At 40.0% G+C, this 16,797-nt stretch overlaps 1 protein-coding gene across 1 annotated transcript; it reads left to right on the forward strand.

The window, feature by feature from the left end:
* Window positions 1-952: 952 nt before the first annotated feature.
* Window positions 953-16,797, forward strand: LYVE1 (lymphatic vessel endothelial hyaluronan receptor 1). The gene is made up of 6 exons (XM_040988954.1): window positions 953-1,037; window positions 6,619-6,790; window positions 6,914-7,053; window positions 15,151-15,450; window positions 16,069-16,147; window positions 16,611-16,797. The coding sequence occupies exons 1-6, from the start codon at window positions 953-955 to the stop codon at window positions 16,795-16,797; spliced, it is 963 nt and encodes a 320-aa protein (XP_040844888.1).

Here is a 16,797-nt window from a genome sequence, read left to right on the forward strand (position 1 = left end):
ATGCTGATTTCAAAAAATAAATTACCACATGGTTTTATCTTTTCATTCCATTTTCCATGAACTTGTGATAAATCCCTCAGACTTCTTACTCATCAGAAAGGTGGAGTCCAGATTAGTTTTTGGTCTGACAGACTATAATAGGAGTTACTAAAGAGAGAATATATAAAAAAGTCTCTAACATGATTTATTATGCAAAGCCAAAAATCCTCTCGAAGGGCAAAATGAATAATTTTTCAAATTTCCCCACTGCTTTGCAAATATCAACTTTTATGTGTGTCTGATTTCTTTGAAAATCTCCGCAGTGCAGGGATTTCCAGTTTTGGGTTTTTTGTTTGTTTGTTTGTTTTGTTTTTTCTTTTTCTTAAGTTACAGGAAAGGCTTAAGATCCTATGTTTGGTAGTTAAATGGGCATTTGCTTTCATGAATCTCAGCAACATTCTCCCCTCAGATTACAAAGCAATACAACTGGTAGAGGGCTGAGGGGGTAGATGCTGAACTGAAGGAAAAGCAGCAGAATCCATGCTCAATCTCTATCAGGGACACAGACATTCCTGGGGGTATTTAAGTGAATGGGCTCCGAGGCATCAACAATGAAAAGTGTGAGAATAGAGCCTGCAGTGACAGGGAATAATGGGAACTGGGAAAACCTTCAGCAGTTCACATTGTGCTATCTGCTTTCCTCATGGTGTGCTGTGTTGGCATTAGCTAAATTTTCCAGAAAGCCATCCACAAACTACTGCCTTGGCGTTCAAGGGACGTCACTCATTTCCCCCAATGACCTTGACAAGTCAGAAGCTTGAAAGCAGGGAAATCCGGATGTCTCACTTAAAGTGGAGCGGTGGGGGCCTCCACACATTTTCAGAACTCTGTCCAGACTGGTGACTGAGTGTCTGCCTCCCTTGCTGCCAGGAGCAATCTGACGTGCTTTCCTGGTTCTGGGGGCACTGGCACAATGGCCAAGTGCTTCAGCCTGCTGTTGCTTCTGGTCTCCATCTGGCCCACAAGGCTTCTGGCCCAAGGCTCTCTCCGAGTTCAAGGTAGGTTTCTAAACAGATTTTCAAGTAGAAGCCAGGCAGGATCTTGGGAACTGTCCTAAACCTACCAAGCTTTTGACTACTGGTTTTGGGTATGGGGCGACCCTCAGTATCTACAGAAGCACTGCTGGATGGTATTGCTCCACCAGGAATGTTGCCATTATCTCATCAATTTTCCTTTATATCATTTCAACTTTTATTTTTGATTAGGGGATTTTTTTCTGAGAATACTTTAAAATAACACATTGAGGAGAAATCATTTGTTTTTAAAAATCTGATTGAATAAGAAGATCAGGATTGCAAAAAGTTTAAAACAATTATTCATCTTGGAAAAAGATAATTTTTCACAAAATATTGATGTGTTTTATATTTTTGGAAATGCCAGAATCATTATTTTAATTTCAAATTGATATAACCAAATGGAAATCAAAATTTTAAATGTATAATAAATTTAATACACATAAATGATAAAAGATACTGTTTCATTTAATATTATTTTATAAATAATCTTAGAATTATTTTATTAGTTTAATTAATTTTATTAATATATACTGAGGAAAATATCTTAAAATTTTAGTTTAAAAATTCACCAACTGCCTACCAAAGGAATGACTAACAGTGATTTGGGGGGTTTTTAAGACAATTACATGAAAATATCATTCTGCATTATAGCAAAACTTGTAAGTCACTGCAGCTCTGGAAAAATGAACATCTGAGTACTTTTAAGGAGAAACATACATTCCTGTGCTAAGGGGGCACCTAGATAGAGAATATGCTGAAAACAAACATTCCAAATTGGTTCATATACTGTTGTATTCAAATTTAGAAGGGAAATTAGAGCAAATATTGATTTTTTAAACCAGAACTGTTACTTCCACTAGAGACTTGAAAAAATAATTCCTTTCCCGTGTTGTAATCATTATTCAGACCGTTCTGGATACTGTTCTAAGAGAGGGAGTCCATCACTCTCTTAAGATTATCTTCAATAATGGCCAAAAAATTCCTAAGGAAATTATAATTTTGGGACAGCTCAAAGTTACCATAGCCATAACTGCAGAATAATGTGGTAAAGAAGGTGAGGATCCAAACTTTCTTGAGAACCTTTTTCAATAGAGAGCCAGAATTAGATATGTATAAAAAGTTTTATATAATCCTCTCTAGAAAAAAAAAATAGGCTCACCAATGAGGCCATGCGATTTAACGTCACACAGGCAACAACTTAAACTTGGGCTTGAATTCACTTGGTCTGATTCTTAAGCATACACTAATCCTATTTCTAGCATGCCTGTTGCTTCCTGAAAAAAAAAATTTTAAGAAATGGGTAATTGGAGTACCTTCCCTTGGATTTTATGTCCTATTTTTAATTCCTAAGTAAAATAGCAAGGCATGGAATTGGTTAGTATTTTGTTCACAGACTTCTATGAATTTAGCTCCTATGTACAAGTTACATAAAATAATTCTGAAAAAAATCTAGAAAAAGATGTAACCATTCTCATTCTCCAGAGAGAATGCTGACTTGCTCATGGTCCCTACAGTCAAATATAAAGCCGTGTCAATTCCTCCAGATTAGATCACTTCTCTGTAAATGACAATATTTAGGGTAAAAACTAAATCTGATGAGAGTGTCCAAGATCTTCTAGCATAATCAATAATCCTTCCCTAGAGTCAGTTTCCAAAGAAGGCGAATAAACAAGCAAGCATTCCAGAGTAATGTTCAGAGTTCAGAGTTCAGTTCTTTTTCTTTCTTTAAGCCTCCTTACTACTCACAGAAAAAACCACTTAAATTTTTGGTTTATCTTATCATCCCCCAACTTTTTTTTCCATTAAAGAATTACTTATTTGGGCCTGGTGCAATAGCTCAACTGGCTAATCCTTCACATCCAATTGCTACAACCCCAAATGGGCGCTGGTTCATGTTATAGATACTCCACTTCCCATCCAGCTCGCTGCTTGTGGCCTGGGAAAGCAGTAGAGGATAGTTCAAACCTTGAGACCCTGCACCTGCATGGGAGACCCGGAGGAAGCTCCTGGATCCTTGCTTTGGATTGGCTCAGTTCCAGCCACTGTGGCCACTTGAGCAGTGAACCAGTGGATGGAAGATCCTTCTATCTTTCCTTCTCTCTGTAAACCTGACTTTCCAATAAAAAGATTTGCTTATTTACCTGAAAGGCTTAGTTACAGAGAGAGGAAGAGACAGAGAGCAGCCATATGCTGATTCACTTCACAAATGGCCAAAATTACCTGAGCTGGGCCAGTCTGAAGCCAGGAGCTTCTTCTGGGTCTCTCACGGGGGTATAGGGGACCAAGAAGTGGGCCATCTTCTGCTGCTTTAGCACACAGCTGGCTTAGAAGTAGAGAAGCTGGGACCTGAATTAGTGCCCATATGGGATTTGGCACCATAGGCAGTAGCTTTACCTGTTATGCCATAGCACCAACCCCTCAGAATTCAGTTCCATATTGTGCATATGTATTTGTGTATCACCTCATAGCCCAGTGGAAGGCAGAAGAATAGTATCATAATTAAGAACTTATGTTTTAGGAATAATTGGGTTTGTGCCCCTGAGTTAACCCACAATTTCTCTAAATGCTTAGCTTGTGAAAATTACTTAACCTCCCCGAGCTTTAACTTTTTTCCTTTAAAACGCACACACACGGTTTGGCACACTGTAACATCAATAGATGATAGGTGTTGGGATCATGACTAGTGTTAATATTACTATCAGTAGTATATACAGCCACATACAGCTGTTCTGTCACCCCAGTGACATGTTCAAGTGTTGACTCTCTAGTGTCTCTTGGTGACAGCAGAATCAGGCAGCAAAAAAAGGCCATACCTCATACAAACAACCTTTCCCCAGCTTCTGCTTCAGAATATAGCTTACTCACAGAGAGGACTTTGAAATGTTCTTTCCATTCTTAAGAAGAAATTTCCTGTGTATATAGAAACCTAGACAGTGATCAAAGCTTTTGGGTATTAAAGACACAAGGCTGCATTTAGGCATTTACTTGGGAGACTAAACTGGTCTTGTAGGAACTTTCCTGGAGGAAGTCCCACAGAATAATATACTTGGACACAATGCCACCTGGCAATTTCACACTGGTCTACAAATCTCAGAATGCACAGGGAAGATGTTGAAAGAACTCACAAATCCATTAATTTTTGAGTAAACTCTTCACATCTTAACTGTTCAGTAGCCTCAGCTTCCCCAGAAATATCAATTATTAGTAGAGAAAAACCAACAAGTCCTGGGAGAGGATATATTACCTATGATTACTGATCATTTATCCCTTGCAGGTACTTTGCTAAGCATTTTTACCGGCCTTCAACACTTTAACTCGCATTACCCTATTTAATAGATATTGCTCTTGAGATTATAAATAGGAAAAATTGAGGCTCAAAGAGGGAATCTAGCCTAGGTTCACAGAACTAGTAGGTAATAAAACTATGTACAAGTCCAAGCCTGACTCTAAAACTCAATTTCCTTCATTTAGTTTCTCTACTATGCAAAGGTTATTGCCCAGGTCCTTCTGGGTCATCTGAGTAAGCCTGACCCACAGTGGTCAGAGAAGACCTGGAATTCAAAGAGCTTACCTTTTGTTACAACATTTTCAGCCCATCTTAGAAATGCTCACGTCCTCAAATGACACTGAATTGGAGAATTGCTAACTAGAGTATTAAATTATTAACCAGAGCATTAAATTCTTTATGATAAACTTCATAAGCTCAGGGATTACCCCTCTCCCTTACCCATGTCCCCTCTCCATTTCCCCTTCTCTCTCACTGATTTCCCCTGTTCTTCCTTCAACAACAGTCACAAGTACAGAGCATTAAGTTCTTTTTTTAAATTAATTACATTGCATTATGTGACACAGTTTCATAGGCTCTGGCATTCCCCCATCCCTTCCCCATACCCTCCCATCATGGTGGATTCCTCCACCTTGTTGCAGTATTACAGATCAAATTCAGTCAAGATTCTTTCATTGCAAGCATACACCAAGCAGAGGCCAGCATCTTATTGTCCAGATATAGTCAACAGTTTCTTGGGGAGGTCATCTCTGGTCTGAAGGTAGAGCTGGCAGAATATCATCCCAATCAATTAAAAACCCCAACATAACATCAACAACAATTTACAACATTATGGAATTAATGGTCATGGTATTGAGTAACCAATATGTTAAAAAAAATGCAAGTTCTTAACCACATCCTGTGACTACTTCATTGGCATTTCAATTTTAGTTTATATACAACCAGCTTCTATACACCTTAAAATGGCTATAGGGTGCTGCTCAACTGTCTCGTGTGTATCCTCATTTTAGTATTTAGCAGTCTGTAGTGCTGAAGCATAATTCTACTGAACTTGGCAGATTTTAGGATAGTCTAAACTGGCTTCTAACTCTAGCAAGGCATATGTCAACAGTTGAGGTGCAGAACAGTTTTAAGAGGGGTGTGCAGAGAAATCTTCAATACCTTAGTGAGGAGTAACTAGTAAGGTATGTGTGAGTCCACACTGACCATTTCCTGTCTGGTTCTAAGCTTTCCTTGTTGTTCTCTGTCTATCTATTCTAATTTTGTTTGTTTGTTTGGGTGGTGCTCCAGAGCGACCCTGATGGTCATTGTAAGAGAGGATGGGGATCCAAAGTTGGAACTAAGTAAGGACCAGACAAAGCTCTTTTCTCTAGTCCCAAAGGAAGTTTACTGTTCTGTTTCTGCGGACCGCTCAGGGCTCCTGGCTGTTGTTCCCATGACCTTGAATCCTGCAAAGGAGCCTTTGGGCTTCTTCCATCCCATATGGTAGATCCCAACAGGGGTGGGTGACCTCAGAGTTCTCGGCCTCTGAAAGCACTCTAATTCCCAGTGGTCTCCTTGGCTGTTGGGATGTAGTCCTTGGTGCCCATACTGATAGTCCTGGTGAGGATCCAGAGGTCTCCAGGGTTGGGATACAAGCCTTCTCCTGTCCACCTGCTCCATTCTGGGGTACCCACTCCCCCTGCCCCCGCAGAGCATTAAGTTCTACCTTAACATCTCAGATGCTTTGTTTTTTAAAGTTATGTGTTTACTTATTTGAGAGACAGAAGAGACACACAAACAGAACGAGAGAGCATGCTTCCTCTACCAGTTTCTTGAGCCATCACTGCAGCTTCTCAGGGTTTGCATTAGAAGGAAGGTAGTCAGGATCCAGGGCTGCATATTGAATGCAAGCTCCAATATGGGACACAACATGGCTAAACTGGTATCATAACCCCTAGGCCAAATGCCCAGCTGCAGAAGCTTCATTTTACAGACTCCAAGGAGGGTAGCAGCAACCTTATCAACTAAATCCCACATGCAGGAACTGATAGCCAAAGCCCTTATGATGAACAAAATACACCTTATTGCAGTGGGATAAAATGGACTTCAAGATTGACATCTAACTCAGCAGATTGTCTTCATAGGAGATTCCTGGCTCAGGCCCCTCTTCTTTCTAAACCTCAATCACAGCCATTCAGACCTCTGCTGCTTCAGGACTATTCTGTGTTAGGAAGGAGTGCCTAAAAACTGGAACCAAAGATATCACAACCTATGATCTGTCTCATTTCTTCACAGAGCTTTCCATCTTGCTGCCATGCAGAATTGTGGGTGTCACCCTTGTGAACAAAAAGGTGGGCCTGCAGCTGAATTTCACAGAAGCCAAAGAGGCCTGCAGGTTGCTGGGACTAACTCTGGCCAGCAAAGACCAGGTTGAAGAGGCATGGAAGTCTGGGTTTGAGACTTGCAAGTAAGAAACAGCTGGATTCACCAACACAGCCATTACTCTTTGGTTCTGTACTCTCATTCAGCAACAGTAGGGATGGTGCCTTCCAATCATTTGTCCACTCAATTACTGTGGTTTCTCTTACAGCTACGCATGGGTTAAAGAAGGGTTCTCTGTGATCCCTCGGATTATCCCAAACCCCAAATGTGGGAAGAATGGGAAAGGTGTCCTGATCTGGAGAGCTCCACTTAGCAAAATGTTCGGGGCCTACTGTTACAACTCATCTGGTGAGTCAGATCTACAGCCTCTCCTCGTGCAGTGTGTGCTCTGGGTAGCTCAAGCTCTGTGGCCTGTCTGGGAAGAGTAACTGATTGGCACCAGCAAGGGCAATTGGCAGTTCTCTACAACTATCTCTTTGACAAACAGTGGTGATGTTCCTATTGCATGGAAAAAATGGGAGAAATATAGGCAGAAGGCAATTCAGGTGGCTCAATTACCACCCATACCACCCCTTCAAGCAGAAGGCAAGGAAGCAATATACAAATATGCTTAATGCATCCATGGTGGAGAAAGCAATGTGCATGAACCCTAAAATGTCCCTACTTGGGGACATTTTGCACAAGAAAAAATGGAACACAGGGGATGTGGGTGAATTTGTCTAAGGCCTCATTTCTATCCAAACTCAAATTCAGCTCCAACTCTGAAACCATGCACTTTCCTCTGTTCCATATTCCATTATAGGAGAGAAAATTCTGGTACTACAATCTTGTTTTAATGAACAAAATCCAATCCCCATTTTATAAAGAATTCAAAGCCTGAAGAGTAGAAGCGACTTGCTTGTGGACATACAGTCATCCCATTGATATTGCTTGCAGACTTCTTGGATAGGTTTTTTTTTTTTTTTTTCACAATGTGTTCTCAATCTGTCACAAGAATTCATCAGATTTAGTACTCCTCACACATACTCATATCTTAACTTTCTAAGAGCTAGGTCACTAATGGTCAAGCCAGGATAGATTACAAAATCATTCTCTAAGATCTAAAAGACAAATGTTTAACAAAACTATCCCAGAAAAGCAATATAGGATCTAACCAGTTCTCACAACCAATGGGCTTTGGCATAGAAAAGCCCTTGTCCAGTTCCCAGACTTCATGGATGAAATAAGCAGAGTTCACCACTGGCATTCTCTATTTTCTGTACACTTAAAGTTAGACATTGAGACATGCTCAATATTTTGGGCAAAAATATTGATATTATGTACCTTGGATTGCATAACAAACCACTTAATATCTATTTAATATGATAGTTTTTATCATTTGACTAAGGTGGTAAATGTCAGATTTCTCTATAACAATGTCTTCCCTTTACAATTAGTAGACAAATTACAGGAGGATATTTTGGCACCAAATATCCTAATCTCCACCTACCTTTTATATAATAGTTTAAGCAGACATTTATGATCCTTGGTAGAATCAGCGAATATACGGGAGCAAGAAAATGGTGATTTTTCTAAATCTACTATTCCTTCTACATATATTAGCTGGCATCTTTGATTTAAAAATCTCTCTCATAACACCTTTTCCATCTCTTATACTGCCATAGGTACTGACACTTTGCTTATTCAACAGGTTCAACATGTTGTCAATTTTATAATTACTAATCCTCTCTTTTTCTCCCATGCTAGTACTAACCAGGCCTGACCCTGCTTAGCTTCAGAGATCAGAAGAGATTAGATGTGCTTAAGGTGGTATGGCCATAGATTATTCCTCTATTTTTCTGATGCTTAAACTATTCCAAATCTGACAAATGGGAACCCACTCTTCTAGGTGACTTACCTGTCTTGTTTGATTCAGGTTTGTTTGTTTTAAGTAACTCCTTGCTTCTAGGCACAATAACAAAGCCCAGGTTCACTCTTTCACTCTATAGGTTCTCTGTACCAGATGTAGCATCAGTCACTTATTTCAATGGTGGTAGTTGAAACGGGGGTGGAAGGGAGATGTTAATCTGGATGTAAGCTGTTCTTATAATGCTACGTTTGGGTGTTGCTAGTTCCCCGCAAGTCCCACATGTTGAAAGGTCAGCCCCCTTCCCCAGTGCGACAATGTTGAAGTGATGGAATCTTTAAGGGGTGGGGTCTAGCAGGAGATCTTTAGATCACTGGAGTCCTACCTCCAGACACATCTACTGGTCTCTTGAAGTGCGGTTCTCTCAAGAGTGAATTGTTATAAAAGCTTGAGTCTGCCTTACCCAGCCTCTTTCTGGTTTCCTTTATGAAGATGTGAACCCTTCCTCCCATACTTGTACCTGCCATTTGTCATGGATCCCTTGCAAGTGCCTCATCTGCACTGTACACCTCTAAAACTCTGAGTCAAATAAATCTCTTTCCTTTGTAAAGCTAGCCTATCACAGGTATTTCATTATAGCAACAAAAAAGCCAGCTAATATACATCATCACTACCTTTTTTCACTGCTTTTCAGTAGTTGCTTAGACAACCAGATATAACTATGTGTGTGTATACAATTATATACAAAAAGCTAAAATAATTTATAATTCATATTTAACAAGTGTTTCTTAGTTTATGTTTGAATTCTTTTATCCTTTATTGGGAATTTCAGTTCCCATGAATATTTTTATCCTACAATAGTTTTTAAAAAATGCCAAAACTAACATTATGAGGAGAAAAAACCCTACAGAGTAAAAGTTGAGATTTCTTTCAAACTCTTTCAAGTACATTTCTGGAAGGATTTACCTTCAGAAAAGTATGTGCAAAATTGACTTGAAAAAATATACTACTCTGCACAGTTATATTATCACTCTGAAATAAATTAGTTTATCTGTTTCCATTTGTGATCAGTTTTACTTTTGTCTTATGTTTCTGAATACGTAAAACATGTACATGTTTTATAGTACTTTTTAAAAGTATATTCAGAAGTCTTATTCCCATTCACTTCTGGTTTATCTCTCTGTGTTGTTTTCTGTATTAAAGGCATATGCTTGTGCTGTGGGCAGGTGGAGTGGGATGAATCTTCCTGTTCTCACAAAAACTAGCATATATACTGCTTTACACATGGCTTTTCCCACTTAGATCCTTGAAATTTCACCATATCAATTCATAGAGATATTGTTAATTTTAATAGATGTATAGTACTCCACTGAGTGGCTACATCAAATTTCACTCAACCAATTCTCTATTGATGGACTTTCATTTTGTTTCAAATCTTTTCATAATGCAAATAATTCTGAGGTGAATAAATCTAAAAATATGATCTATAAAGATACATTTTCTGAAGCTTAGGTGTCATCATAATGCTAATTCTAACCTTACTCTATTTTTTTTCTTTTTGTAATTTCCCTTTTTATTGCTATCTTGTGAAGTCTGAGAATCAAAGTAACCCTAAGACTTTCATACTACTGTTTTTGAAAGGTTTGGAAACCAAATATAATTATTTGTTGCTGCTGTCTTTGTGAGATTCGGGGACCAGACCACAGTGTTGTGAATATTCTGTGTGCACCATTTGCTTTGTACCTTCTCCTCTACCACAGTGCCCATCCTCTTCATATCAGGCTCTTACTCATTTTTCAAATCTCTAGGACCATCCTCTCTAGGAAGCCTTCCTATAACCCTCACTGTTTTCTATTCTCTTGTAAACTGACTATATTCTGTGCTTAATACTTATTAGAACACCTACACATACTAGAGAGCTAATATTTGCAATTTAGGCACCAATTGCTGTTGCTCCCCCACACTAAACTGTATTAGCAGCCACACTTGTGAACAGAGAAGCCAAGGAAACAGATTCTTCAGATATGATGGACTATGTCCAGACACCGTGCTGACCTCACACATTTACTATCTCATCAGTCCTCACTGAAGCAATACTAGTATATCACTCCTACTATTAGGGGGAGTGACTGAAACAGATAGTGTCTCTTGCCTAAGATCCCAGTCAATTAAGAACATAGCCAAACTTCCCATCTTGAGCTACCTGCACTGATCCATGCTACTTCAATTTTGCATCTACCAGGTTGAGAACACATCAGCAACTTGCCAGGCCCTGGTGGAGCACAGTGGTGTATCAGTGATTGCAACGTGTAGCCAAGGTTGAGAATAACTTCCTCTGAGAACATCTCTAAGATCTAAGATTCAGAATTCCAGATTATTTCTGGACTGCCATGCTTAGGAACAACTGAAATCACCCCCTTCTTTGCCACAGGTTGTCCTTTCTCACCTCTATAATTCACCCTCCACACACTTCTATCAGTGATTATGTTATTGTACTCCACAATCTAATGGATTTCCATTTTCCATTCCAGAATGTGGTATGAAAATTGTGAAACCTCTTGCACATAAAAGTGAACACAGAAGAGAACTTTTATATGTATATAAGAGGCTTGTGGACCCAGCAAGAAACTCCCTCACTTGTAGAATTTGAAATTCGTTCACACAGCAATTGTGAATCTTGATTCTCTGGCTCCCGTCTCTGCCTAGTCACCTCCTGCTGCCAGTCTTTCAGATCCCCAATCACACACCCTCCACTCTAGTCACTCTGGTTTCCTGGATCCTTGCCATTTTTTAAGCACCTATACTTGCAAACTTCCAGTCTATGGATTGTGCTTTTCCGGTTGACCGGGATATTCTATTCCCTCTTGTATTTAAGAGCAGCAGCTTTGCTTTCAGTCATCCCAGTTTTGCTATTCATCAAATGGGCTGAGTTCATCCAACTTCTGGCTCTTGAAACTTCTGTTTTCATTACTTTGAGTGACTTTGCCCTAGCTCTTCACTGACTGGCTACTTTTCACCATTCAGTTCTCCGCTTTAGTACTTCTCCCCTTTAGAGGCTTCTCCCCACACTGCTTCTTAACACTTTGTCCAAATGATCTGTGGCCCACCCCTTACTCCTACACATCTAAGTTAGATGTTTAACTTTATTTTCAACATTAAATGTACCAGATTTTTAGAATATATATTTTTAAATTAGTTTGCCATCATCCAGAGCATACAAACCCCTTAAGAATAGGGACTTAGTCATATTTGCACCATGCCCCTAACATGTACAGCAGTGCCTGGCATGGAGCTGGTACTCTGTAAATCCCTGTTGAATGAATTAGTTACTCCTCCATGTTCTGCTCAATGCCTTCACCTCTGAATCTCCAGTAATCCCCCTTCTAGGAAGTGGAAATCATCTTATTTGTTGGTGTATTTTTAGTTCCCAGAGTAACATATTTAGCTAACTATCTTTTCTATACAATAGTCATTTTCTTGAAGAACCTAGCATGTGCTCAAGAACAGAAATATGAAATTTCAGGGTACGAGCGGGGTGACAGCCATGTCCTACTCAGCATTCTAGTTGTATTCAAATTCCTCCTTAAGTCCAATATCAAACAGATGATCTAAAGGGTCATCTGGCCCTGGTCACACTGACATGTCAAGATTAAATTAAGCATAACTTGCAGAAACTTAGAGGTACTGACAATGGGTTATGAGAAAGAATCAAGGGCCACTGGTTACTAGAGCAAGAAAACAAAGCCCATGCTACTCAGTGGCTTCCCAAAGTTCCTGGTCCACAGCATCGAGGAACTCCCACTACACTGGGCTTGTTCACAGTGTTGCCTCCAAGAACCTCAAAGTCACAACTGAAAGAGCAGCCCAGCTGGCTGTCAGGGTCAACAATCCCAGTGCCAGACTGTGTAAAGAAAATGAACAGACAGTTTGTGTGCAGGTTTTATTTGTGTAAAAGCTGACTTAGTGCGCGTAGGGTCAACATGTTTTATCAGTAGTACCTATGACCATGGTATTTTAATTCCAAAATTTAAATATCTGTACAGAATAATTTTTCTTCATAGCTAACATTCCAGTTGATATTATCAACATTTATTACTCTCTACCACATTTGTCCAACTAGAAAACAAAACCACATCCCTCCCTCAGCCCTATTTTTCCACTTTTTTCTTTCTGGTGAACACTGAGAAATGTAACCTTAGCAGATCATGTCCTAAAGTAACACCACATGTGTGTCTTGGTCTCCCTATCCACTGCTGTCTTATTCTCACTTTGCTTTCCTTGTCTCTCTTTCTTTTTTAAATTTACTTATTTTTATTGGGAAGGCAGACTTACAGAGAGAAAGAGAGAGAGAAAGCTTCCATCAAGTGGCCACGATGGCGGGAGCTGAGCCAATCCAAAGCCAGGAGCCAGGAGCCTTTTCCAGGTCACCACATGAGTGCAGGGTTCCAAGACTTTGGGCCATCCTCTACTGCCACAAGCAGGGAGCTGAAGCAGCTGGAACATGGACTGACATCCATATGCGATCCTAGTGCTTGTGGCAAGGATTTAACCACTGAGACATTGTGCTGGACCCTCTGTACCTCTTTATTTATCAATATTAAGTATGCAGCCAGCACCATGGTGTACTAGGTTAAGCCTTAGTGTTTAATGCCAGCATCCAATATGAAATCCAAACTGCTTCACTTCCAATCCAACTTCCTAGTAATGTGCCGGGGAAAGCAATGAAAATAACCCACATTCTTGGGTTCCTGCACCCCTGTGGAGACCTGGAAGAAGCTCCAGGGTCTTTGTTTCAGACAAGCCCAGCTCTGGTCACTGTAGCCATTTGGGGAGTGAACCAACAGATGGAAGCTCTCTCTGTCTCTCTTGTCTCTGAAAATCTGCCTTTCAAATAAATAGGGCCCAACGGCATGGCCTAGTGGCTAAGGTCCTCGCCTTGAACGCACTGGGATCCCATATGGGCGCCGGTTCTAATCCTGGCGGTCCTGCTTCCCATCCAACTCCCTGCTTGTGGCCTGGGAAAGTAGTCAAGGACAGCCCAAAGCTTTAGAACCCTGCATCCACATGGGAGATCTGGAAAAGGTTCCTGGTTCCCAGCTTTGGATCGGCACAGCAACGGCCACTGTGGTCACTTTAGGAGTGAATCATCGGACAGAAGACCCTCTCTGTCTCTCCTCCTCTCTGTATATCTGACTTTGTAATAACAATAAATAAATCTCTTTTTTATTAATTACATTGCATTATGTGACACAGTTTCATAGGCTCTGGCATTCCTCCATCCCTTCCCCATACCCTCCCATCATGGTGGATTCCTCCACCTTGTTGCAGTATTACAGATCAAATTCAGTCAAGATTCTTTCATTGCAAGCATATACCAAGCAGAGGCCAGCATCTTATTGTCCAGATACATTCAATGGTTTCTTGGGGAGGTCATCTCTGGTCTGAAGGTAGAGCTGGCAGAATATCATCCCAATCAATTAAAAACCCCAACATAACATCAACAACAATTTACAACATTATGGAATTAATGGTCATGGTATTGAGTAACCAATATGTTAAAAAAAAAATGCAAGTTCTTAACCGCATCCTGTGACTACTTCATTGGCATTTCAATTTTAGTTTATATACAACCAGCTTCTATACGCCTTAAAATGGCTATAGGGTGCTGCTGTTCAACTGTCTCGTGTGTATCCTCATTTTAGTATTTAGCAGTCTGTAGTGTTGAAGCATAATTCTACTGAACTTGGCAGATTTTAGGATAGTCTAAACTGGCTTCTAACTCTAGCAAGGCATATGTCAACAGTTGAGGTGCAGAACAGTTTTAAGAGGGGTGTGCAGAGAAATCTTCAATACCTTAGTGAGAAGTAACTAGTAAGGTATGTGTGAGTCCACGCTGACCATTTCCTGTCTGGTTCTAAGCTTTCCTTGTTGTTTTCTGTCTACCTATTCTATTTTTTTTTGTTTTTTTTTAAATGAATAAAATACTAGATATAGATAGATAGATAGATAGATAGATAGATAGATAGATAGATAATTTCTTAAGCACAAGCTATGTGTCAGGCACAGTGTGAATACTATGCTGGCCAAAGTGGACAAGGTTGCTATTTCGAGGGGCTCACAATTCAGTGGGGAACAATGCAGTGAGAATTGGGACAAGGTACGTACATGGAATACAGGAGCACCTGCCTGAGACCAAGTCTTTCAACAAGTTTGCCAAGAATGATGTCACTGATATGAGAGATGAAAGATGGCAAAAGGAAGCTGAATAAAGAAAAGCAGAGTCTTAAAGATGAAGAAAGCATCATGTTGAAGTGTAGAAATGAGAGAACGCCTATTAGAGAACTACAGGAAGTTCAAGATGGCCAGAGCAATGAAAGAAAGCCTGTGCAATGTACCTGCCAATGTCAGCTGGGCCTTACATGCCACACAGTAGAGACAGAAACTGAGGATGCTAAGGAAAGAGGCGATATGACTATATTTGCATTTTGATGAGACCATCTGGCTGCTGTGTAAAAAGGTTTGGGGGAGGAAAGTTAAGGCTGAGAACAGGGCAATATTGCCTTATCTAATTCCTTTTTCATTTTGTCATATTCCAACAGATGTTTGGGTTAACTCATGCCTTCCAGAAGTCATGACCACTTATGATCCTATGTTTGATCTTCAAAGCTCAATACATACACAGTTTGCCGTCAGTGACAATACCTACTCGGCATCATCCCTTGACCCAGCAGCATCTACCCTTGCTACTACTCCAACTCCTGCTTCCACTCTGGCTCCACGGAAAAGAAAAGTGATTTGTTTTACGGAAGTTGTTACAGAAATTAGCACTGTACCCACAGAAACTGGAGCATATACTGAAAATAAAACTACATTTAAGAATGAAGTTGCTGGATTTGGAGGTAAACACTTTCGGTGCCTTTGTTATGTCTATTTTTGTATAACACAATATGGGGGCTTCAGAACATTTAAGCAAACACACATTGTCTTTTAACTCCATTTTCCCACAAACCTTCTGAAGCTCGCATGTACAAAGGTGGTAGCCTGCCTCCAGTTTGGGCACTCAGGATCTGTCAAATTAAGAAAAAAAAACTTAATGCAAATTCAACTTTGATAAAGTCAGAGAGCTTTAGTGATTAACCAAAATTCATTAGTGTAGAAGAGTTTCAGCTGAAAACTCAAAAAAGATTTTTCAAAATAAATTACTGTTATTGTATAGCAGTTCTTTTAAATAGATGCACCTTTAATAATTGTGACTTTATCCCAGTTATTCCATTCTTAGGCAGTCTTGTGCTATAATGGATCTCAAGGCAGCAAAGAATAAATGAGCCCCATCTGTCACATTGCAATTTCTAGAATAGATAGAATTAGGCAAGAAGCAAAGTTGATGTAGGACCTACAGCAGAAGTCTTTTTGTCACACTATCAAGGATTGCAGTCACTAGTAAAGACAAACCACTGATGCCCAGTCCACACAACCACAGGTGACAGAACAACTCTCCTCCTCTTTGTTTCCCCCAGGAGTCCCCACGGCTCTACTAGTGCTTGCTCTCCTCTTCTTTGGTGCTGCAGCTGGTCTTGCAGTTTGCTACGTCAAAAGGTGGGGTCCTTGACACATTTGCTGCATTATTTTGTCCAGAGTTGTTCGTAAAGATGGAGATGGCAGACTTCTTACAAACACACAAAATTTCTCTTGTCTCACCTGTCTTCTCAATCTTTCCTATTGTTTCAACACATGCATATCATCCAGGCATTAGATACAGGCGCACATATCTGCCTGTCCGGACACAAAGAAGCAATACAAATACGAAATCTATGGAAAGTTCTGTCCTTTGTTTCATCTTTGTTTTGGAGGGTGGGGGAGAGAAGACTCGTGAAGCAGGACTAAAGTGTGGCCAATTTAAATATATGCATTAAGGTGGGATATGTTAATGTGTTTGAGCATGCATACATTAAATATTGCTCTGAAATAATGGTGCCAATATGTGCCATGTAAAGCGTTACCTATTGCTTTGGTGTGCTGCTTAGAAGTCTCTGACTGTAATTTATGCTTTTGCCTAAAGGTATGTGAAAGCCTTCCCTTTTACAAACAAGAATCAGCAAAAGGAAATGATTGAAACTAAAGTAGTAAAGGAAGAGAAGGCTGATGATAGCAGTCCTAAGGAGGAGTCCAAGAAAACTGAAAAAAGTCCAGAAGAGCTCAAGAGTCAACCCAAAACAACAGTGCGATGCCTGGAAGCTGAAGTTTAG

This window comes from Ochotona curzoniae, unplaced genomic scaffold (genome assembly GCF_017591425.1).
Source record: "Ochotona curzoniae isolate NIBS_2020 unplaced genomic scaffold, NIBS_Ocur_1.0 contig_517, whole genome shotgun sequence".
Lineage (NCBI taxonomy): Eukaryota > Metazoa > Chordata > Mammalia > Lagomorpha > Ochotonidae > Ochotona > Ochotona curzoniae.